Source organism: Orussus abietinus, unplaced genomic scaffold (assembly GCF_000612105.2).
Source record: "Orussus abietinus isolate OABI.00-Male unplaced genomic scaffold, Oabi_2.0 scaffold14, whole genome shotgun sequence".
Lineage (NCBI taxonomy): Eukaryota > Metazoa > Arthropoda > Insecta > Hymenoptera > Orussidae > Orussus > Orussus abietinus.
Window position 1 is genome coordinate 177,183 of NW_019395994.1, and position 24,406 is coordinate 201,588.

The window sequence follows — 24,406 nt, forward strand, 5'->3', positions numbered from 1 at the left end:
AAAAAACTTTTATTTATATATAGTTAGCTACATTTACGCGCACTCGTTAAGGTGAAGAGAAACCCCCCTCAAATCGATCGATTCGAATAAGACACTTTTGTGTTAAGGTTAAGAAAAAAAATCCGGGTTCTTAACTACTCAGCCCATCCCGTTATAACACCTATCAGGGGCAGCTTGACAAAATAAAAATGCCATCGGAAAGGTATTGCCCCCCCACGAAGGAAATTTAGCGGAGTTTTAAAACTCGAAGTACGGTCGTGGGCCGACCGGTCTTCGCTGGCGTCGCGTTTACGTGCGGTTTCGTCCGCAGGGCCGCACGCGTACAGGAGAGCATTATTTCTTGGATCGTACTTTTTAAGGTGAAGCGAAACGAGATCTCGGAGAGAAAAATTAGTTGACACTAAAATCACCGATGGATTCGGTGGACGGTTCAAGGTATAAAGGACAGAAGGGACATAGTTTACGAGGAAAATGGCCCATTGGACATATCGGAAGAAATGTTCGACAAAACAAAACGGTTATCTTTTTTCTCGGAAGTATTTTAATAAAAATGACGATTATTTTCTCCAAATAAATTAATTTGACCCCTCTTATCCTATCAACGGTCGAATAGCGCGTTGTTTTAACGCATGCGCAAATACCGCGATATCAGTTGACGTGCCCATAACCAGAGGGCTCTGGTCGCTTGAAAATCTCCCGCCATTTTGTAGGATATCTGGTATCCAGTTGGTATAGAGATCAGAGCGAGATGGACAAAATCGCAGCCACTCTGCCGCATCTACGCGACTCGAAAAGTAAAACTTACCTCTACGCGTTGCGTCCGGAAGATCGGAGGATGTTGCTTCGACCGCGCGGCGTCGGCAAAGCAGGAACCGCCCGTTGCCATCGCGAGACCCGGGCGGGGCAGGGGGCCGTCCTCGTCCTCGTCTTCGCCTCTCCCTCGCCTGGGACCACCGGGAGAGACGGCCGGTCTCTCGACGAACGCGACGGGGGACGGCGTAGAGGAGAGCCGACCGACCGAGTTACGGAGCGATGGGGGTAAACCTTGATTCGACGCAAACTCATTTTCCGTAGGCGGCTTCGTTCGCCTCGAGAGGAACCCGGAATGCGCCTTTGACTGCCTTTGACCCTCACACCGAGCCCGAGAGACCCGGCGACCGGGCGCACGCCCTCGCGAGACGAAACAACGGGGCGTCTCGGCGCGAAGGAGCGGGAGGAGAGAGAGAAAGCGACCGAGACGGACCTGCCCCCTGGCGTCTCCCGGCTCGGGCCGCTCGGCCGGCCAGTTCGGGACGAGCCGCCGAGCGAGCCGGTTCCGGTCCTTCCTCCGCGCGACTCTTCGCACACGCGCACCCGACCGACGCCGCTAACCGTCGACGCGTCCGCCGGTCGTCCTCCGGTCGAGATCGGGCGCCGCTGCTTCCTCGGAATTCCGCCCTCTCCGGCGCGGCGCGAGGGGCGAGGACGGCGACGCCTAGACCGATTTCCGAGCGGCCCTCAAGAGGGCGAAACCGCCCGATCCTCCGTCGCGCGTGCGCGAGTGTTCTCCCGGCGGGGCCAGGACTCGCGCGGATCGCTCAAGGTACGTACGTTGAGAGTCACTGCCCGTTTCTCCTTCGCGTGTTTTCCTCTCGAAGATCGAGGCTCCGTTGCGGGCCCGAAGGCGGAGGACGAGAGAAGAGCTTTCGGGAGCGGGACCGACACGTGGCCCCGGTTCCGGTCGGTCGAGCGACCTCGGTTGTCCGGTATTTTTCACGTTTTTTTCCTTCTCGTCGGAGGCGAGCCAATTGCCGCGTTCGAGAGGTTTTTTGACCCACGCGGAACAGTTTTCGTTGTTTCCAGGCCGAGCTCTTCTCTCGAGAGAGATTCGAATCGGTTCGGGAATGTTTACCATTTCTCGGAGCCGCCATTGTCGATTCGCGGTGGAACGAGATACGATTCCGAATGGGATTTATCGGAACGTGGCGTCTCGAGCTGTCGAGGCCGGCCAAGAAAAGGGTTTTACGAATCGCCCAACGCGTTGTCCGAGTTTTTAGTAATTCGCCGGTGATTCTTTGTATCGCGCGGTATGAGGTAGCGGTCGTTCCGGGGTGACCGAATGGAACGGCATTCGCGAAAACGACCCCGGGTGCGTTTCGCTCCTTTCGATGTCGAGGGCGCAACAAGTGGGAGAGGCACGTTTTCCCGGTTGTTGAGGCGAATACGAATCGGGCAAACGTTGTTCGCCAACGGATGGACAGCGGGCAAGTTCGTTTCAAGTGGACGAGGTGCCAATCCGTTTGGAAATTGTCGAAGAAGCGTCCTGCGATGTTTACTCCAAAGGCGATTCTTGAAAGAAAATGTTGCCAGCGGGGTCTTCGAAACGCCCGAGTTTTGTTTTGCCCTGCCCTATAATAAAAAATATTGCTAGAACGGAGTCACTTCCTCGGCCGAAGTAAGTAAACTTTATTCGAATTATACGCATATTTATCCGTTACCTCCTTCCTAGTTGCTTAGGGTCAAATAAGGTAAACGTGAATTAGGGGTAATCGTAAACGGAGCTTCGATTTATTAAAAATTGACCATGTTTACTCGAAGATGTCTTGTTTCTTATTGAGAAAAAAATTGCGAAGTAGGTGTCAAACCGTCGAAAGAAGCCGAGTAAACCTCGGTAAGAGATAACGTTGAGCAACCGTCGACGGTTGCCCAACTGCGCGGTAGAAGTATTTATCGAACCGATCGGGAAATCTTAGTCGTATGTAGCGAAAGCGTTCACTTGACGACCCTCTGTAACGCCACGTGACTGACGTCACGTACCGCGTACCAATGTTTTCAATCTTAATTGATCTTTCCGGAAAGGCTTGATGTAACACCTTATCGTTGCGGAACTACCTTAGACCAAGGAGTTCGGAGATATAGATTGTAAATTAATAGTTAGTTTATGCCAGAAGGATAATGCTTGCTAATTTAACGGTGTATCAGATTTGTCTTGGCTCGGGGACAGAAATTCGGCTGTGGAGGGTTAATGTACGGCGAAATGTAAGATACTGGGCGCGAATCATTGTGCAACGTGTTCCTGCAATTACCGTCAATTAGCGAAGATCGCGAAACGGTTCGCCAACCGCTGCTCAATTGTTGGACTTAACTCCATGATGTTCCTGCAGTCTCCTATTGAATGTAACGTACTAAGAGGGTGAATTTTAGGCATTTTTTTTTTTTTTTTTATAGCGTAGGTACACTATGGGGTTGCAATTAGCGGAACGGTCTTTCCTTGTACCAAACGGTGCTTAAACGGGCGAAAAGGAGATATGCGAGGTGACGTCATACCGCGAATGCTAAGATGCCCTGTATGAGAGATAACGGACACGAAGTGACCTTGAGTTTTCCTCGTGGACCGTGTACCGTGACGGAATGTACCCGGTGTACCTATACCTCGAGTCAGTTTTCTCACGCCGAGTAAAAAATTTGCTTTAAAGGTAAAACTTCAATATATTTTTTTTTTTCAAATATAAACGTCTGGTTTTTATAACGTACCCCGTCGTATTTGCAATGCAACGATAATGATATTCCAGGTTATGTCGGACGTTTGTCGGATTAATATGTTTACACGTCACTTAATTCAGCCAAGCGTGCGCTAAACCGTGCGAGCAATATCGCAAAGATATGGCACCTGAATTCACGTTGGTAACATAAAAAAATGGGGATAATACTTGCAACACCTAGGTATCCTTTCAATGGGAGAAATAAAACGTCATAATTCCAAGTCTACGTCAGCTCATTGATGAAATATTCGCGCCGTATCAAGAGATTTCCATACGTTTGTAAGCGACTCGTAGACATTTTATACGCATGCAAGTTACATTTTCATATCATCAAAATGTTCTTTTACAAAACCCTGGGGTCTGTTTGTTTCACCCGAGTCGGCGCATTTGTCGGGAAGTTTTTCCTTATCGTTAGTGGGCTGGAACGCCTTTGACGAGATCGATAACGAGAGGGTCCTATTTGTGACGCGCGACCCAGACGAAGGATTTAAATTGCAAATGGCCTAGTGGGGAAGTATTATGGCGCCTAATCAATTACTCTTTCTCCCCTTCGTTCGCGTTCGCACTTGTCTCGCCTCGTTTGAACCCGTTGACTGCGAGAAGGACCGCGACGACGGCTCGGTTGGAACATCGACCTAACCCTTTCCTTCCCAAATTCAAATCAAATCAAAAGACAAATATTTGACGTCACTCGAGAAGCGTCGGCGTTTATACGAAGGGTAAACGTGAACTTACGAGATTTAGGGGTTAAAACGATTACCATTTAAGGTAAATTCCAAAAATCCCCTCGATTCATGGATTTGATGCCTCAATTGACTGTAGAGTGCCACCCTGCGTCATCTGTCATTTTAATGTGAATTAAATTTTCTCCGAGAAACTCCCCGATATCGAAGCGTTCTTGGCCAACCGGAGAGCGAGTCTTTAGCGTCGGCCTGGCAGTCGCGCCTTCTCGGGAAAGAGCCTCGGAGCGATTTCCATGCGAGCGCACGGGATGCTCCTTTCTTCTCGATCGCTCGTGCCACGGGTTCGCGGAAAGCCGCATTCCACGAGCGGCTTCCAGCAGAAGTGGCCGCGCTCCGATGCCGATACGACCCCGGCCCGCCGACCGTGCGCCGGCTGACCCAAAAGTCGTCGGTTGTTGCGAAACGATTCTCCCCTTTCCTTTTTTTATCGGGTCGGCCCATAACTACAAATGCAGTAGGCTCCCGTATGACCCAGTCAAATATGTTTCGCGTTACGGAAAATCGTGCCGTACGGGAATTTCTCTCGTGTAACCCGCATAATGTGTTTCATTTGGCACGTTGTACGAAGAATCGCGTTATTTGAAAACAATGGCCGCGATATCTTTGGCGCGTTTTAAGAACTTAAAATGCATTTATTTTGAACACGGAAAGGTGAGTCGAAATAATGGGACGGAATCGGTCGATCTGGACGACCCGGTTTAAAGAATCGTTACCTATTTCTTTTTCTTACTTAACGCTCCGTAACGTTAACCGTATGAATTCGTTTACCAAAATACCTTAGCAAAAACGTTTCTATTGGCATTTTTGTAAACCCGGGACAATTTACCCAACTTTACCCGTACGCGGAATGGCGCTCGCGCGATTACGACGCCGGAGACGAGCAGGGAGACGGAAATACCGCGGCTATAAATACCGACAGGAAATTTCATAAATCCGAAGACGGACCGGGAAATACACCCCATTCATCAGGGAACCCGATGGAACCGACCACTCGCCGATGAGCGTAGTTTTAAAACCTATCCAACGAGTATTAATGACAAACGACGACGACTCGGAAATCCGACGAATGGCCAACGAGGTTGCGTCGTTCCGCTCGATCGTTACTCGTGACTCGTGTAAACGTTAATTGATATATTGCACCGGGGGAAAAGAATCACTTTCTGTAAAAAGAGAAACTCTTACGCGGAGGAAAAAAATTATTGTCATTTTTATTCAAATATTTACGGGAAAAAAGATACCGGTTTTGTTTTGGTCGAAGCTTTCTTCCGATATGCCCGACGCCCCATTTTATTCGTAAATTGTTTCTTCTGCCCCTTATTTAAGCGTTGTGCCTTGAATTCATCGAAATCCTCTCCGGATAGAACAAATAGGTATCGGCTATCCAGGTAGTATATATTAGGGTGTCCCATAAGTTTCTTCCTTTTTTTTTTTTATACGAAATGAATACACGGTGCGGAAGGAACTTACGAGACACCCTAATAAATCAGGGTGCAAAAGCCAGGAGAATACCTACGCCATACTTTGACGCTCTTCCGTTGCTCTTTTGTTGCCGTTTGACGTTATTTTTTCCCAATGCAGAATTTTGGAAGCAGACTGCCGCCGAAAGGTGGGACACGTTAAATTCCTCCGGCGTGTGGGAACGATCCTCGAGGCTTTTACGAATGCCTGTCGAAAGTATGACGGAAATTACGGGTAAAATTACGATCGAATTACGGCCACCGGGGAGGTTGGAAATACTGCTGAGAAGTACCGGGTAATCCTCGGTACACGACGGATTCAATAAACAGCTCTCGGGGGATTATACCGTGAAATATGACGGACTCGCGAGTAATTCGTTGCCGCAATTTAGGGCTTATGATTATCGGCGAGTTGGTGCCTTTTTATTCCATTCCTCTTCGGATAATTGCCGAGTATGCCTACCCTATAACGTATTCATAAGAAGCTGGCGTATTAATACGCAAAATTAGATGTAATAAAGCATTGAGAAAAGCCAACGGATAAAGAGGTAAGGATGGAGGCTCGTAAGGGGGATGGTTCGATAAACGATACAGTATGTCTGGAATTGGCCACCGTTTTCTTCAAATAAAAATGATTAAGTACGTATTCGTGCGACCAGAACCTTTCGTATAATTCAATGGAAGGGTTCGGAATCCAAAGCGGGGCTTACAAAAGAATTTAACTCATGGTGGTAACATTTGTGCTCTTATTCCGTTATTTGAGTACTTAAAGAATGCGCCGCGTTCGTATATTAGAATACTACCATGAGTACCGTGGTACAACATGCCACGTAATAATTACACGAATTAATTTATATGCCATTACGTTGTCCGGAAAGTTATTTCGGTTTTTGCTGCTTAATCGAAGGTTGAAAACCGCAATAACTCTCTGATATCCAAGGAATGGTGGCATTCGCGGGCTCCGTATATCCCGCGTCCACTCGCCGCCCAAGAAGGGACGCGACGTATGGAAACCGCGTTTCTGCTCCATCACCGGACATAAGTATCGACCTTTTGTCCGGTTCGTATTCAATTTTACCGGCAGCCTACAATCTTCCCAAAAAGAGAAAAGCGTCGGTCTCTCTCTTCGCGAGCGAGAGAAGGACGTAATAGTTACCGGCCCGTGGTGCGGCGTCTTTTTAATCTCCTTTTACCGAACCCGAGTTTCATGACCTCCCGTTTCCATCTCTCTTCCTCCCTCCTCGATTCCTCTCCCTGGTTATCCATTGCGTCCGTTTCTCCTCGCTCGCGCTTTTCCTCCCAATTTCATTCCGATTTCCAGGCTTTGCTCGCCCTCCGTCGAATCTCTTCTGCGTCCGGCTATTCGGCTTGCGTAACGAGAACCGAGGGCTATCATCTAAGCCGGAGAAGAAAGTCTCATTGGTCGGGGTCGGGGAAATGCCTCGGTCATCGTCCAAGGTGCCGCGAAACCGTTCGACGTCCTCCCCGGGTATTACGAAGAGATTTCTTCTCCTTTAGAGGAAGAGATCGGTATGACCGCGGACAGAGGTCCGTCATCCCAAAGATCCTGTTAACCCTCTATTTCGTGACTTTTTTAATGGGTGTAGACTTTGTGATCCATTTTAAATACCTTTACCTTAAGGAGATGCGAAAGTGGCGTTAAAGAGGTCTCGTGGTTTGGTCGAAAAGCGTCGCCATGGCGGGTCCTGAAGTGGACCCTCAAAGCCTTGGTCGAGGTCATAAATTCTAAGTCCTTTGCCATAATTTCGAAGTGTCTTGGGACTACGATTTACCACGTACAAAACATTCTTTTTTAAAAAGCGGCCTGCACTCTCCGTGGCAAAATGTTCCGTCCCTCAAATATGTCTCAGGCCGCCTCGCTCCAATCGAACAATTTGACAGTGGCAGTAAAAAGATGGGCAAAATGGAGGCGTTTTCGCAATACCGTGTCTTTTTCGTTACAACTCTCGTATTACGAAGAAAGGCAGTATTTTCAATTTACAACGTTACATATAAGTGCGTGCGGACGAGTGGTCCGTTATACGTTAGATTCGGGTTTGGTATCGTGCTCCTAACAAAATGACCGTCCACGAATTGTGCGTAACGCATTTCGACCGGATTTAATGGGACCTTTGTCATTTAACAGGGTAATTTAAATCCCAACGGTCCGGATGCAAAGTGTTTTATGACTTCTGCTCGGTGCCTGGGACGAAAGGAGAAAAATCGTTCGGGGGTCGCAGTGCCAACCGTACTATATATACGCGAAGTAATTTTTTTTAAACACCTACCACGAAGGTTGCTACCTTCCGAAAGTAATTATGCAGAAAGTAGAACCCTTGTAAAATACCGAGGTACTCAATAATTTGTTAGCTAACGGTCCAATTGGAAAATCGAAGAGGATCTTTCGATTCGAAATTACCCTCTCATTTGTCCGAAGGTGGAAAAATGATCACTTTGAGTTACCCTGCAAGCTCGAGCCGCATGTGAAACACGCCGTTGTTCGTGACAGAGGCATTCGTAAGGATATATTTCCGTGCTCTGGCGCCTTCGCTCGTAGATATTTACGGCCGAGACGCGTCTCCTTTTCTTGTCACTTCCGTTACGACGCATCTCTTCCTCGACCTGGACTATTTTTTTCATCCAACGGGAACAACCGTTCGTTTCGGAACGATCGCAACAAGAGCTACTTTCTCGGGATTTACGCGAAAGAGATCTTCATTCGAACGCATTTTTCGACACTTCCTGGATTTAGAAGAGTCTGGGACTGTGCCGGAATCGTGGGAAGACGTAAGGCGACCGGCATCCGGTGTGCCCCTTAGCCGCCCCCTCGTCTCGGAGTCCGAGCCCCCCGAGGAACCCCTATGGCGCTCGACGCAGCGGTGTCGCCTAAATGAGGGAGACTCCCCATGGGGATCACTTTGGACCCCGTTTCACCGAAAAATGTCGGTCGAGGAGATGTTCATCCGCGATAAATTACAAAGGCTCGTTCAGCTCGAACCCGGTGGGCTCTGCCTTTCGATTACCTGGTGATGTTTCAAACGTGGAACCTCGGTGTGCCTTCCGATCGACGTACACTTGAAAACCATACAATCTGAGAATGACGGCATAACCAGGTTAGCCGATGCTTTGATGCATTAAGTGTAAAATATGAAGGGGGCGTTAACGCGACGCGGGCAGGTGATGAGATAAAGTATCCAGAGAGGAGGCACTGTTATGCTCCGGCACGTGGCGCGATTGCGCGCGCATCGATATCCTGCACCTGCATCCTTCCTTCTCGGGTCCTTTTAGGCTCGTTGAAACATTTGTTTTTCCTGTTGACGAATTCTTAGGCCCCTATCCATATCTCACTTTTATGGGCGCTGTTAAGTATCTTTTAGTTAAATATGATCGGACCGCTGCTAAAAGACGCCATACTCGTACCTTTTCTAAAGTCACTTTTAGTTACAAGGCCGCTATCGCGAAACGCGATAACGTCGAAAAAAGGTGCCAACTTCGTTACACGCTTGCCTAGAACACGAAAAAACTCGAATTTTCTCTACAACCGTCCTACATGGACCAAATGTACCTAACTTCCTGCACTCGTGTACTAAATTTATAACGTACGTTATAAAACTAGTATTTCGTGTCTAAAAAAAACTTGAAAAAAAGGAAGGGTACCAAAGTTATATTTTTCTTAACAGGGTGCTCCTGGGAATCGCGGAGATGAGTGGGAAGGAGGAAACCGCGGCCGTGCGAGGGATGAGGGAAGAATGAGCCATGGCGTCGTCCCTGGGCGCGGGTGGACCAGGGCTGGCCGCGGGGGTGGCGGTACCCCGGAGGGCCAACCTGGAGTTCCCGCCTCCGCCGCCGTACCCGCCGCCGCTCGCCCAGGTGGACCTCGGGGACGCGCCTCCGCGGCAGCGGCCTCTGCAGGACTACTCCTACGCCTACTACGAGCCGGGGCCCAGTCGACTGCACCCGGCCTGCCAGATGGACGGCAGCGCGCTGCAGCGCGTCCAGCGGCTGCAGCAGCACCAGGAGCCCCTCAAGCGCCACACCTACGTCACGCGCTACGGCACCGAGGAGAACATCTACGAGGAGATCTCGGAGATTAGGTAAATCGTTCCGCGTCGCGTCTCGTAAGTGACCCCAAAGGGTCCGGACCTCTAAATGCGATAGGTTACGTCAGGAGCGATGACAAATTCCCAGCAACTTCGGTCATTTACTGTTACAATTAACCGTTTACCTTCGCGAAGTGGCAGTTAAACATTTGATATTACCGCGATTGACGGATCGACGGTTCCAAACTTTTGCTCCTGCGCCCCCGTTACTTATTTAGTATCGATACCCATATGTAGTTGGCGTGTCTTGAATTCGCCGAAGTCCTCTCCGTATGGAACAAATAGGTATCGGCTGTCCAGGTAGTATACAGATCAGGGCGGCGATATAACCTGGCGACGAAACGTACCGGATCGTCGACGATAAGTCATTTGTTCCGGCGATCCAATTTCGCCACTTCAACGGTTCAGCTTCGTCCGGATATTAAGGACTACCGTGTTCCGCTCTGTGGGGTCAAAGGACCCAATAACGCGGATGATATGAAATTGTCACCATTATCGTCCATCCCTGAACTTTATCGTTGAACTTGGGCTAATTCAGAGATTATCCACTCAACGGTCGGTTCGCCGGATCGCTCGCTGATTCGAAAATTAACCGGGACTTGACATTGAACGCAATCCGTTCGTATCAGAGTCCGCTAGAATCGTGATATTTCTTCTACCGCAATATAAACCTATTTCGAGTCGAAATCATGTTTCTTCTATCATGGAAATTTTGCACCACCTTGTCCATCTGGGCTCCTTATGGAAGAAAATCCGCGGGAACAGCCTCGTTCCGACAAGGACGATTACGATAAGTAACGGCGCGCCCTTTGTTCCCACAGCAGGCAATGTCGACGAGCGCTGCACGAGTCTCGTCGATCGTTGGTGGCGGAAGAAGTTCGCAGGGTGCAATCGAGGCATCGCAGAGTCCTGGGGGAACTGAATCTGAGCGTGGAAGCCATGCTGATGCCGACCGTGTCGGACGGCAACGGAAACGAGGGTGAAGACGGTGATCGAGTTGCGTCCACCGAGGAGCTGCTTTCAGCGGTCAGTCCGACCGACGAGCTGCTCTCCCCCGTCGGCTGCGACCTAGACAGCGGCTTCAGCGGGAGTTCCAGTGCCAGCTACAGGTGCGTCCCGGTGAAGTTAGCTGGATTCCACCTCCGTATAATTGGAATTCTATATCAGGCTCGAAGATCTTATTTGGGAAAAGGTTTCGCAATTCCCTATGAGCATTAGAAAACGTTTCGACGCTTTAAGGGGCCTTGATATCGACCGGATCTCTGGGAGTGTAAACAACGACACCGTTCAATTTGCCGAGAGGAGTTACGAGGTCCAGGGTAGATCTCGGGATATCCTTCGAGGAACGGCTAGGTCTTTTGTTGCGAGCGTCGTTAGGGGTCTGGGACTTTCGGGGTCTTTAGGGCTCTCAAAATTACGGAGTGAAAGGAAAGATAGTCATCCTGTCGGACGTCAATTGGTTACCGTGCGGGACCTAATTCTACGGGAGATCAAAGTACTCATTTGCCGGCTATGCCTCGTTTGCGTTCTTCTTTTTTTTTTTCACTTGGTTTGTCCAAAACTCGATCACTTGGCCGATCCTTCGCGCTTTTGATATTTCTATCCGGACGATGCAGATTATGCTTCTTTAATTCAAACAGCGATGGACGGGGACAAAATTTAAACCTAATTGGGGTGCCTTTACTATTTTCTGGATTAGTTATACGGAAGTATGTTTTTCCCCATATCGCGTAGCGCGGGTGCGAATTTAACGCTAGATTTGCGGACATTACCTTATGTGAAAATCGAGTTCGTGAAGATCGGTCGGAAAGAGGTAACATTGAAGTAATATAACAAATGCGGTTATTCGCGTTAACCGCTTAATATAATTGAGACTTTATCGATCTTAATCAAAGACGTTAACGTTTATAATTTATTTTTAGGTCTGGATTAGGATCTCTAAGAAGAGGGCTTAGTAAGACGAACAGAATGGACGTTAGCAGCAGTAATGGTCAACGAAAGACGAAAGCTGCGTTGTTGCTGAAGAAAGGCTGGAAAGGCTGGAAAAAGCTGCACTCCTTTGGATCCAGCGTCAACAAGACTGGTGAGTCCCAATTTTTATTTTCGTTTACTAAGTTTGCCATCTCGGATTGCTAATTTATTACAGACACGTTATGAACGATACTGGAATTCGGTCGTAATTGTTCGTGATATTTTAATGGTCCATCCCAGGGTTAACAGAAACCATGATTAGGGTAAGAAAACTTCTTTGATGCTACGTTCTTATTCCCTTAACGGACGTTAACTTCCGGCGCTGAACTCGCGTCACGGATCTTTCGTTAAGTGGGGTTAAGCACTCGCATCCGCGACACAATCGTCGATAATCTCCGTCGAGATATCGATCCTCTACCGAGAATCGAGCTAAGCCACTGCGCCACGGAATTAATGAAATACGGAGCGCAACCTCGACTGTCGGTTAATTATCCTCCAGGGGGAGTCACGTTATAGAGCTAACAGTGTTCGCTAACAGCTGCGCAACGTTAGAGTTCGTTCAGAGTGGACGTATTGCAATTGTCGACGAACCGTTTAAAAAAGTTTACTCTGAAATTGGGACATCAAAGATGTTCGTTCGAGGAAGGTTTCCAACAAAAATGTTAGAAAATTATCATATTCGTTTTAACGCAGCGGGTAAAGCTCCGTTTCTATCGGTTTCTCTTTCCCAAAAGCTCGACCATTACTCAATTTTCATCTCATTGAAATGGCGAATGGTTGCTCAACTGTGGTGGTTGTAGTAATTATTGAACCAATTAGAAAATACCAGCGGTTTATGGCGAGCGCTTTCGTCCACCCGGAATGTGTTGTCGACGAATCATTGTGCAACATTTTCTTCCAAGTACCATTCTCTCAATTGTTGGACACAAGCTGAGCATTCTCGTATGTTAAATCGGCGAACGTAGGGCTAAAAAAATAGCACGGCGCGTAAGGTGGGGATGATGTACCTTAATAAAAATAACCAATCAGTATTTTACTATTGGTATTTCTATTTGCTGTACCTCTGCTATACAGGATGTAACGGAAACGACGGACACGGTTTATACGGTGCTATTCTTTTTGAAAAAGGAGTCGAAAAGTCCTGTACTATTTCTTCTTGCAGGGTATAATTCCCCTGTAATAACTAATCGAAGCACAGCCAATCAATCGCCTTCCCCAATGGAATCCGCGTCCTCTCCTCGTGACGCGAAAAGAAACAGAGAGACGTATCGAGACAAATCGAGTCAACTGATGGAATTTGATGCACCTTGAGTCGTCGGCCCCCTCTCGAATGTTTTTTTTATGGCGTGACACGTTGACGAGTTAGCGCAAATGAAACCTTTCACCCTGGACTGAATTTCGAGGAGAGAGAGAGGGAGACTGAGAATCGACGCTTCTTATTGTTGCCGTCTCGTTGGCGCGGTCGACTTCGCGTGCTTCTTCGTCGCGGGCGGAATGGGACGTGCCAGGGGATTTGCCCTAACAATGGGACCGTTATCGCAAAAAAGGAGACCGATGTCCAGCGAACGTCGCGCAAAACTCGACGGTAACTCTTCGTCTTCCGTATCCAAGGGAATCCGTATATCGAGGTGAACTTCCGATACATATTTCATTGTTAACTCGTTGCATCGACGAATCGGAATTATGCCATGATGATGGAGATGACGTCAATTTTTATACCTTCGGAGGCCTTTACGAATACCCCGCGTAACGGCCACCGTGCTCGCAGCAGGAAAAACCGGCCAATCGAATTACAGAAAATGTAATTCGGCATTCCGTGTTCGTTACTTTATTGGTCAGTTCTTGCCGGGACGATTACCGTTCCCGTTACGCGAAGTACGTGCCGAAGCCTTAACGCCAGACCTTTCAGGAATCCCGCATATCTAGCCGTTTATAACGAAATTATTATTTTTTCTCAATATCCATTCCTCTTTAACTTGAACTCCGAAGTTTATCGAAAGGAAATGTTATTTAAACGAAGAAACCGAAAGTATAGATAAGAAAATGAACGTTCTCATAAATTCTTGATATTCTCGGTAACATACGGTATCTTGCCCGGTTACCTTCTTCAATTTTACGTTACCGAGAAATTTCGAGACGGAAATTAGTCGGACGTCCCGCGCCGACGGAGCCCGTTCTTACCGGCCGGGGCGCGCTCCGCCTTATCGACGGCGACTCCGCGGTTCTTTCCCGGTGACGTAATCGCGCGTCTACCGCGAGCTCGGCCCGTCGGGCACCGAGCGCGGTTAATTATTGGTACTTGGGAAGGGTCAGCCCTGGGTCACTCGGTGGAGAGGCAGATGCGAGCCACGTGCACATGCACGGCCCTCTTCTTTTTCTTCCTTTCCCGTTCGCTGTTCCTTTTTCGCCGCTCCTCGGCTACGTTTCGTTCTCCCGTTCGTCCCCGGCTCCTTTCAGAGGCGATGCGCCCTCTCGGAGACCGGCGGACGCCGATTTCCCCGAGTCACTCTTGTCAGAGGTGCTTTTAGGCTCCGACGATCGTTCGCACGGCACGGACGTCGGGGGGAAACGTTTAAGGAGGAGCTCGAGTCGATCGAAAGGATCGGATCGGTCTCGGCGCCTTGTAGAAAAGGAGCTCCGTTCCGTGAACGGAGTCGGACATTTTTTTTTCCACTCTATGAACACCCGGTGCCGAGCAATCGGCCGTGGTCGGGTTTGGTCTTGGTGTTGCAAATGTGGTCAGGTTTAGGTGAACCGTGAACGACGCGGTACCGCCATCGGTAACTTACTTTCAGCTATTTTCTACCGAAATACGAACTTTTGACCCTCGTCAAATACCGTTACGTACTTCCGAGTTTATGGCATTACGGTATGTTCGTTGTGCTAGAGTTTCGTTCCGTCGTTACGCGTATTAACCCTTTAACTATGGCGGAGTCGTACGCGGAGATGTCCCACCTGTACGAATAGCTCGGCCGCGGAGTGCCATTTTATAGTAGTGGCGTTTCGTGATTAAAGGGTTAAATGCAATAACGGTTCGATACGCGAATAAACGTTAAGTTAAGGGTACGTTCCCGCAAACTTGTAAAATCTATTAAGGGGATGTGAAAGCGGCATCCGCCCCCGCTCGTTCCGCGTCATTTTGTTTGGGTTTCGAAACGCTTTGAAATTTACGCTAAGACACGAGAAGGTGGGCTTTAAACGAAGAGCATCGCAGGATACGATTGACATGAAACGTAAACGGTTCGAACGTAAAATAGGATTCAAAGAAACCCATGAGAACGAAATTGCAGATTGTACTCTCGAGCCTCGATTTACCCGCGAAAGACAAAAGTGCTCGGTGACTCGTAACAGGTTTTACGCGCGGTTTAATTAACCGGTGACCCGATCAACGAAACGCATTGAAATTGCAGCCGTCTCGTTGCGAGACTCCGACAAGACGTAGAGTTTCTAAACTCGTCGCAACAACGAGCGGAGTCATAAAACATTCATTAACCGAGCTCGCCGACCTGGAAGGCGCGCCATTAAACATCTTTCGTTGTAAATAATACAATTCCTCCTCTCCGCCCGACTTTTGTTCGCACTGAGAGAAAAATCTAAGTAAATGAACTATCCTTTAACTAGTTTTCATAGTTCAAAAAGGACTTGGATACTTTTTACAATAAAATTAACTTTTTCTCTGAACTTAGTGAATACCCCCTCGCCTCGTTTGGCCTCCTCCCGCGTCCTCCGATGATCTCGACGAGGCGCGAAGAAAGAAGCCGCTCTATCGTCGTCGTCGTCGTCGCCGTCATTGGAGTTTGTCGGCGATCGTCTCGACGGCTTGTAGAATGCGCATCATGATCGACCTGTTCTCCTCGTCGCGTCGCCTGGTGTACTCGAGGAACTCGTCCAGACGACGCTCGACGCCCGAGCGGTCCCTCTCGTCCTGCTCCTCGGCTCTCCTCGTCCTTCGCAGCTTGCTCGGCCTCTCGTCCTTGCCGAGCTCGCGGGACTCTTCCTCTCGCGGGTTCTCGTTTCTGCTTCTCAGCTTCGAGATGTCCTTCACCACGATCGACGGCTGGATCGCTTTGATGGTCAACTCCGCGTTGCGTGTCGCTCGTGGAGGTATTATCCTGCCGTTGATGTCACGTTTCTTGGCCGCTGTCGCGCCGTCGTGCCTGTGAAAACGATCGTCAAATTTATCGATTACGATCCTGCCGAGCACTCTGTATGTCGTGGCTAGGTAACACCGGTACAATGTAATACGTAACGAAAATTATTCAAAAGTATATTGACGTTACGTAAAATCCAATTAATACCGTTCCGTCGTGTCGTTACCGATCTGTCGGCATCGTGGATGTTTGGTCCTACCCTGAGATAACGATTTCTTCGAATGAAACTTATTTTTTAATACTATCTAACGACAAAATCCGCAGTCATTTAGTTGCCAACCCAATAGTATCTGGTATCGGGGTAAAATATAAACCTTCCAAAGTTGGAGTGAAACTTCGGAGACTTTGGGGAAGGCGGTAGCCTCTCCAGCTCGTCCGTGGTTTCCTTCTTGAAGGGCTGTACGCGTTGAAGAGCCGCTACCGATTGCGCATCCTTTAAATCACCGTCAACCTGGAAGCCGGGACGAGTCTCGTCTTCCGGCGATCCGACATCTTCCGGCATGACCGACACGTAAAGGAATTCCTGAGGATTTACATCCTCCTCGTTTTCGCGCTGCGAGTAGCCCAACACTTCGTCGATGGCACTGTAAAACGGCCATGACACGTCGTCGGCCTTGTTCTTGTCGCCGTGTACCGGGTTCTTCAGTTCCTACAAATATGTATGAACAAATTTTTTAAAAATTCAAATTTCATGAGTTTTAGGACCTTCCTTATATCCTCAATATTTAAATTGTAAAGTTTGAATCGATTCGGCTTTTTGACGCCACTTTCGCGTCACCTTAAGGTGAGGAAAAATTAATTGCGTTTTACGAAATCTTAATTTCTGGAGCTTGTAATTAACGATTTCCTACTTTTCGTTGAAATTCGATTAACTCTGACGTTTTCAAATATTCGTCTGCCGCACTTTTTTTCCTTTGACCGTTTTGAAATTTCGATCACCGTATTAAGATACGTCAAGAAGTCCAGATGAAGTTCTAAACGGAAAGGCTCGCCCTATCGATTGTTTTTCGACTTGTCAGGGTAAATCCGAAAAATGTTAACCACATCCAGGTTATTCGTTCGAGTCCATTCTTTAGGAAATTAGACTTCCGAAATTGCTTCTGCTTGTCGTGACGAAAGCTACTGCCGTTTTTACGATACATCATAATTTCGCTTATGTCATAAGTTGCTGAAACGTTCCGATCGTAAAATCCTAGTCGTGAAATTAAAGCAGATTTTAAGCACGCTTTCTCCCTTTCGTCTTGCGAGGAACGTCCAGTTTACGCAATTGCCGAGTTGAAAAGAATATATGCATCGTGAACGTAATGGAAATCTATATCTAATAAGAGTTTTGCGTGGGGTGGCAAATCGACGGACGTAAAGACCACCCGATTACTTCCTACTCCTTACTTTATACTGTTGTAACAGGTTCGACCATTTCTTCTTTAGCACTCGATAGTGAACGTCAGCCATAATGGTTGGAAACTCCTGTCGCATCTGACGCAGAATGTACCTAAAAAATGAACATAATAGATCAGAATGAATCTCGCCTGGACAGTAAATTTTTCGCTCGGTGCAGACCGCTGGGTGCAGCTCGAGGCGGACGATAAGAGAAACGGCTTACTTAGCCATTTTTCCCCTAGAAACGCGGGTTTCATTCCTCGACTTCGAGCGCGATTCACGGAGGTAGAAGGAGGATCTTCTTTCCTTTTCGTTCCGCGCGAAATTCTCCTCGCATCGGCAATACTCGGACGCCGTTGCTCCTCGCCGTTAGCTGCTTTACCGGCATTTACTTGCCGCGGAATGCGGCATATGAAAAATCGTGCCGCTTCGATGTAGGCAACGACCACGAATAACGACTCCGCTCCCCTTAGGAAATGCGCAAGAAAACGCGGAGTTCGATTTTCTAAGGCAAGAACGGATGCGCGGGTAGGAAGATGGGAAAATATTGAAAATACTGTCACCAACGATTGCAAGAGAATGCCTACTCGTCCCGGGGGTAACGCGGGTTTTTGGAGCAAAAATTTAATTGCAGCTAAACGTCACAGATGGCGCCGTTGGCCCGGTAGTGTCGCAAAAATCAGTAATCCACGGCATATCGACAGTTTTACATCGATCTCTTTACCATTACTTGACTAAAACGGCGGAAGAAACTTTTCATTTCGTATAATTCTCAACGTAGAGGGTAACAGACTTCAACGCGAATATAAATGTCGGTAACATGACGCGCCAGCCTATGTTACCACTTGTGTATTCAAAACGGCGTTACCATCAAAAAGGGTACAGATGAACTTTAATTTATCGACGTCGATTAAATTTCCCAGCGCCTTTCATACGATAAATTGTCGATATTCTCGGTAACTTGCGGTACGTTTTCCAATTTGATGTTACTGAGAATTTTCGAAATGTATACCTTGGCGGCCGTTGGGTCGCGGGGACAGCGGGGGCGGCGGGGGCAGCGGGCGCTCGGCGCGATCGATGCGCGTTTCCCCCGCGAGTCGCGTTCAAGACGCTCGCGAGTTACTTACTCCCATCCCGCCTGCGCCGAGTACTTGCGCCCGGTGAAGAGCTTCCCATGTTCCTTCCTGAGCTGAATGAAGCGGCACGTCAGATGCTCCGTCCCTGCGCCGCGGTGCGGAGTCCAACATGAGGAGAGAAACGACAGCGTTAGAAAATCGCTATTTAGGTTCGATCGTCGCCCGTCCGCGCGTAAGTGGGATAAGCCAACGACGCGCAAGGGGAGCAACGGGTGGGCCGCGAGAGACGGAGAGATCCGCGTCCGCGGGGACTGGCAACTCACATCGGAACTTGGTTTGGTGATAGTACACTTGCGTCATCCCCCGTGCCCGCGATACGAAAACTTATCATGTTCGGGACTCTAATGCGTACTAAAATGTAGACCTCGTTTCAGTCCTCGCGCCGAAATAAGAGGGGATAAGAGTGCACTCTCCGACGAGGCGGCGGCTCCAGGGTGGGGGCCCTTACGCGAACCCATTGGTAGAGCGCCAGATGACAGGGAACGAAAGCGTAACCGCGCCGCCATCTTTGCGCCGCGGCCGCCCGCGAGGGAACGGGACGCCATCTACGAGGGAAACGAGAAACGAGAAACTTCGCCCACGCTCGCGTTATCGGCCACCTCTTTTCCTTTGGTATCCGTTACTTTTGTAAACTCGAATGACGTTTTTATTTCTAATCAATTTCGATGAAATTTTAAATAAGGCGTATCGACGCCGTGAGTTTTTTTTTCGCGAACGAACGCGGTAATTGAATTCACGGAAGCCCAAGGAAGTGACGCGGCTCAGTCCCAGATTTGCGTACACTTGCGTCAAGAAAATTGGCGGAATGTAAAACGCAGGGACATCGGGGCATTCGGGCGTGAATAATGATTCGCATGCGGGGAAAAACGGGCGGATCGTCTATCGCTCTTTGTCCTCGAGCTCAATTGAAGGTACAAACGTGAATTACGTGAACTTCCGAAAGGCATCGTATTTCGCTCGGGCAGATACTCGTGCTCACCTCCTGTGCACCTTCGGCGTCCATCCCATGGATCAGGTTCTCCAACTATTCCTGGACCCTCGCGACTCGCTTCGCGACCTTTTCTAAGCCCGGCGAAGCGACTTTTACCACTTCACGGAATACAAACATCTTTTTCCTATGCTTTAAGCCTATTCGCTCGAAATAGTTGCAAATCGAGCGACAAACTTACTTTCTGGGCGGAACTTGGGGCAATCTGGACATTTTTTGCTAATGCTCCGAGCCTACCGAAATAACTAACATTTTTGTTCGTCGATAAGCTACGCGACGTGATGGGGTAATCAAAAATTTCGACCGTAATCGACCCAGTAGATGTACAATAGATAATATTTCGAAAAACTACGAATACGCAAAGTTACGATATTATGTCTTTATATATCAGGATAAGTACGTACGTACGTACAAGAAACGTTTGTTAAGTTTGAATTTGAGTCAACTTGCGGGTAGAAAGGCAGAAGTTCGTAAATCGACATATGTACGAATGAGATCCTTAGGGTACACAGGTCCTTGTCCTCCGGGCTTTTCATCGTCCCATGACCCCACCATAAACGCGGTTACACCCTCTTGATTATCCCTCCCTTCGATTTAGTCCCCTCTGCGTTCACGTGGCCGCAAAAACCACTTGAACCTGTGGAATCGGCCAGGGTGCAGGCTGTTAGATTGAAAAAGCCCACAAAACACTCGACTAGAGGCCGCGTTTTTGTTCCTCGAGAATGAATATTCCTTTCGTTGTTTCTTCGCGTAGGAGAGATCTTACGCGGACATTTCCGTTCGAAAGCGTTCAAAACGTCGAAGCATTTTCAAGAGCGTCGAGTAATCCTCTCGCGAGTCCCCGAGAGGACGAGTCCACGGACGCCGTCCTACCCCCGCTCCGAAGAATTCTCTCGTTCCGTCTCTCTCTAGCCTTTTGCCCGGACTCGCCCCCTCTCGCTCTTGCGACCATGCGGCGCGTCCCTGCCGAGGCAGGGGCGGTCGCGAGGGCTCGAAGGGCCCCGACCTGCCCTAACGTCTCATCGATTTCCGAGTGTACGGAAATTGTCACGGGTAGATCAACGGTTCAGTGGGTCACGCTTCTTCCCCGTTCGCAAGAGTCCCCACTGTGACCGATCGCGGAGAGCCGAGGGCGATTTATCGCGGTCAGGGGTCGATCGTAGCCAAATGGCACCACAGAGGTGCCGTTTCCTTTCCCTTTGACACTTGGATTCTACGGTGATTTCCTCGGTGTTTTCGGTTAGTCGGAACGTCACTTCGCACGGAATTTCCTAAATCGTCGTTTGGGGTTCGCTTTTTCGTCCGTCGATCCATCGGTCGTTCGAGGGGTCAATCAATGAGACGACTCGACGCGCTTTCGGTCGCGTCAAAGCGCTCACCGAATACCCGTCGTATTCTCGTTTGAAAGATCTTTCTCGATCGATTCCTGACCGTTCGACGAGATAGCGCGGGCTCGCCCCCGGGAGTGCGTAAATTGCGCGTAGATACGGGAGCCCACGAAATCCGGTTGCAGCGCCGAGAACAATGAGCACGGGTGCCTGTGAGAGAGGCGCATAGGTCAGCGTAACGAGGCCAGCCCTGCGCGCCGGGAGCGCCGTCGGACGGCCGCTCGCGGAACCTCGGAGCGACGCTCGCGCTCTCGCTCGCTCCCGCCGGCCGTGGGTCGGTCGCTCCCTCCACGCGCGTCGTCGCCGCTTCCCTCTCCGCCCCTCCGCCTTCGGCCCGGCGGTCTCGCGCTACCTCCCTCAGTGCGTGACGGCTCCGCGAGCCACCGGCCGAAAGTCTGTGCGGGAAGTGCGCGCGCCATGTTTCTCGAGCTCGGAAGCCTTCCTTTGTCGCGGCCTCCTCCGGGGATGACCGGTCGAGCGACGTCCGCTCCCTAGTGCCGCGACGCGCGTGGATGCGCGCCCTGAGAGGCGGCGCACGCGCTCCAAGGAGGACCGCGAACGTAACCTATAAGCGGCGCCTCCCGCTGCGCCCCGCGCCCCGACTCCGCGACACGATGGACGAGCCGCACAACGGAGTCGTACTGATCAAGTGTAAGTTTCCACGGGGCCCGGGCTCGGCGTCCGACGACGCCGCCGCGCGTCGCCTACCACGTTGGCCCGGGAGAGCGAGGGAGCGACGATTCGGCCACCCCATTGGCCGCCGCGCCGGTCCAGCGGAAATTCCCTCCCGATTGGCTCTCCCGGCCGCCGAGCGGATCCGAGGTTCGTTCCCGATGAGGTTGGGTAATTTTGTGTTTTTCGGCGTTTCTCGCCGTTTCTCACCGTTTTTCGCGTATTGTTACGTAAACCAGGCAGTTTACCGGCGAGAATCGTGGAAAACCAGTAAATTACGCTTCCAGTGCAAAGGATGCCGCAGGTGGGCGATATCCACTGGACCATAAACGTCTTTTGGTACACGGGTAAACGCGTAAACATTTTGATCAAATAATACAATAATTTGGCGTTTGTGTTCAAAGTTGTTTAGAATTTTACGTTTTCAATATGGCGGATGCCCGATGTATGTATCCGCTAGGTTATAACCCTCTGTGCTCTGCCGGGATTATCCCGCTCTTGAGGCCTTAGACGTCCCGAAGGAACTCGCATGGGTTTTAAGGGATGTTTATTTGACGTTCCCATGGAATCATCTTCCCGGCTCGTGGGGAATTATACCGGGAATCGTGGAATTGTTTATACGCTGGTTTTAAAACGCCACAGCTTGCGCGAACTCTGCCATTAAGTGTGTTGGTCCGTACTTCATTTTCACCGTTTATTGCTACGACTTCGTGAAGTATAAAAAGAGCTTTTCTGCCCGGAAAGACGTTATTTCTCTTTTCTTTGCAGTTTTGAAATGTCACTTTTAATGCATTTCAACCAAGCATAATACATCGTAATGCTTTTTTTTTTCCATTATGGAAATGTACTCGAACGAGTCTGGACTTCGTTGATATCATTTATCGAAACTGTCCGCGATTAATGAGCTGCTTTTAACTAATTATTTACAAATACACGATTTCTGAGAATAAGTGTCGGTATTTAAATGTCACGCATTTTTAATCAAATGCTTCATTTGATTCGACATTTGTCCCGCTGCGTCAACTATAAAATGCATCTTTTTATGCGTTGTCCCGATCGTCTCGCTTGAATAACGCTATCCGATAATTAAATTTTAAACTTTGACGAGTTCTACCAGGAACGGAAACTGAGTACTTTCTAAAACCCGTAATTTCATGCACTCGATTCAGAAAGAAACGGTTTTCATCCTAACGTTTACCTATCATTTTTCCAACAAAAATTTGGCGAAAAAAATAACGAACGCCATTCGACTCGTTCAATAGAGTAGTACAGAAAACATTTATCGTAGGACAGTTTAAGGGGTAAAGAACGGAACTCCGTTTCCGATCCGTGAACGTCGCGCGACGCGATTGCGAGTCTGCACGCGGCTTAATGCAAAACGCGCGCGACATGCGACAGCTGATGCCACATGATCAGCTGTGCCGTAGTCGTACACGCGCTTCTTGAAACGCTTTTTGGTGGGGATCGATCCGTTCGTGGTGACGATTTTTATCTAGCTTTTGAACATCCGAGTCGCTACGATAAGATAAGGTACCGTGGAACGGAGACAGAAAATCACCTCGGCGACATCTGGCGGTTTCCTCTGGAAAATCTCTGCCCCCAATTACGTTGACGATACCGTCGGAATCGCACGGTCAATTTCCTACGAATTAGTGAGTAATCGCGCGAATCAAATCACCGGAATCGCCTCGTCGGCCGGCCATTGTTCCGAACAGGTTTCTCAAAGCACTTGCGCGGGTTTTCACTGGCGACGTTTTGATATCGATCATTCGTGGGCCGTCAATTGGGCGACGCCAAAACGAGATTGTGCGACTCGAACTACATTTCGCGTCGACGTTGACGTCGCTTCGATCGGTAATAACGTTCGGATAAATAGTTAAATAAACGATGCGGCAGTGGGCTACGCGAACACGTGCACGGACATACGTATTACCCCCTGCTCGCCAAAAAAATTGCGACACCTAAAAATCAAAGTACGATTATATCCGATGATCACATATTATCATTTAGCGTACGAGGAAATTTGATAAATCAATACAATTGTTCGTGGTTTAATAATAAAATATGGTTTTCAATATTATATGTATGACCAGATGTTTGGTTAACATGACAGAATTTTCGGATAAATTACTCTTGGCTGGTTGCAGAAAATATTATGAAATGTCGTGCCAAATATTAAAGTAACGTGATACACTTGTCCAAAATATTTGGATTATTGGCTAAAACATTTTCTGACGTTAACGAAACGATTTAACCGAGATACTTTGGTTGATCGAACGGAACGAATTTGGTCAAGTGAACCAAAATACACCGAGAAATAAAACATTTCGTTAAAATCAAAATGAATAAAATGTCTCTTAACCGGTAATATAACTGTCTGTATTAGACATGCGCGGTATTCGTTGATGAGATACGAGACATTGGAGAAAAACTTAGTCACTGTCCAGAACGATTAACTCGACCTTGCATGAACCCCATTAATGTTAATGATCGCGACGGGATGAGATGTTCATTATACGTTGATTACTTTATATTTACAAAAACACCTTTGGTGTAAAAAAAATTACGTGAACTTCCGTGAGTCGTTGTCACGTCTCTTACAGTGGTTCGTAACAAGTGTTCGGTAGCCTCAACAAAATGGCATAGATTTGTGTGCATATTACATATATAAAGCGGTATCACATATTTACGTCATGTTGTTATTAGTTTTGTGACTTTACTGATTTTTATGCTCCGCAAATTGTCCTTACAATTAAAAGTGTTCCGTGACATTGAAAAAATTGAAGAACTCGTTGCTGGTTTATACCGCTGTATTCGGAAGTAAAACGCGGTCGGTGGATTTGACGATCGTCCGATGTACGTATTCGGCTTACTTGGCGTAATTGGAGCGGTTGCACTT

At 48.6% G+C, this 24,406-nt stretch overlaps 2 protein-coding genes across 8 annotated transcripts in view; one reads left to right on the top strand and one right to left on the bottom strand.

Annotated features, from left to right (window-relative positions):
* The first annotated feature begins 1,311 nt into the window (after positions 1-1,311).
* LOC105698255 (rho guanine nucleotide exchange factor 10) overlaps positions 1,312-24,406 on the top strand; it is a 47,960-nt gene continuing 24,865 nt past the window's right edge. Inside the window, exons 1-4 of one of the 5 annotated variants that reach the window (XM_012422328.2) lie at positions 1,312-1,582; positions 9,402-9,815; positions 10,643-10,930; positions 11,744-11,904. In XM_012422328.2, coding sequence (XP_012277751.1) covers positions 9,478-9,815; positions 10,643-10,930; positions 11,744-11,904 — 787 coding nt within the window. In that variant the 5' untranslated portion in view covers positions 1,312-1,582; positions 9,402-9,477. Of the gene's footprint in view, positions 1,583-2,202; positions 2,435-9,401; positions 9,816-10,642; positions 10,931-11,743; positions 11,905-18,505; positions 18,632-21,202; positions 21,487-24,406 lie in introns of those variants that run through there. The other 4 variants (XM_023434092.1, XM_012422330.2, XM_012422332.2 and 1 more) reach the window with 4 other exon arrangements.
* Positions 14,850-19,427, bottom strand: LOC105698256. Of its 3 annotated transcripts, XM_012422336.2 has the most exons (5): positions 18,723-19,427; positions 18,451-18,544; positions 17,333-17,435; positions 16,258-16,592; positions 14,850-15,949 (listed from the first exon to the last, which is right to left on the bottom strand). In XM_012422336.2, the coding sequence occupies exons 1-5, from the start codon at positions 18,757-18,759 to the stop codon at positions 15,580-15,582; spliced, it is 939 nt and encodes a 312-aa protein (XP_012277759.1). In that variant the 5' UTR covers positions 18,760-19,427; the 3' UTR covers positions 14,850-15,579. The 3 variants fall into 3 exon arrangements, with proteins under 3 accessions (XP_012277759.1, XP_012277760.1, XP_012277761.1); XM_012422337.2 differs by lacking the exon at positions 18,451-18,544; XM_012422338.2 differs by lacking the exons at positions 18,451-18,544; positions 18,723-19,427 and adding an exon at positions 18,336-18,379.

Coding starts and splice junctions, on each gene's coding strand:
- LOC105698256 (XM_012422336.2), bottom strand. CDS start 18,759: ATGACGCAAGTGTACTATCACCAAACCAAGTTCCGAT. Junction 17,436..18,450: donor TCGGCGCAGGCGGGATGGGA/GTAAGTAACTCG, acceptor TTCATTTTTTAG/GTACATTCTGCGTCAGATGC. Junction 15,950..16,257: donor TTTCACTCCAACTTTGGAAG/GTTTATATTTTA, acceptor TCGTTTTCACAG/GCACGACGGCGCGACAGCGG.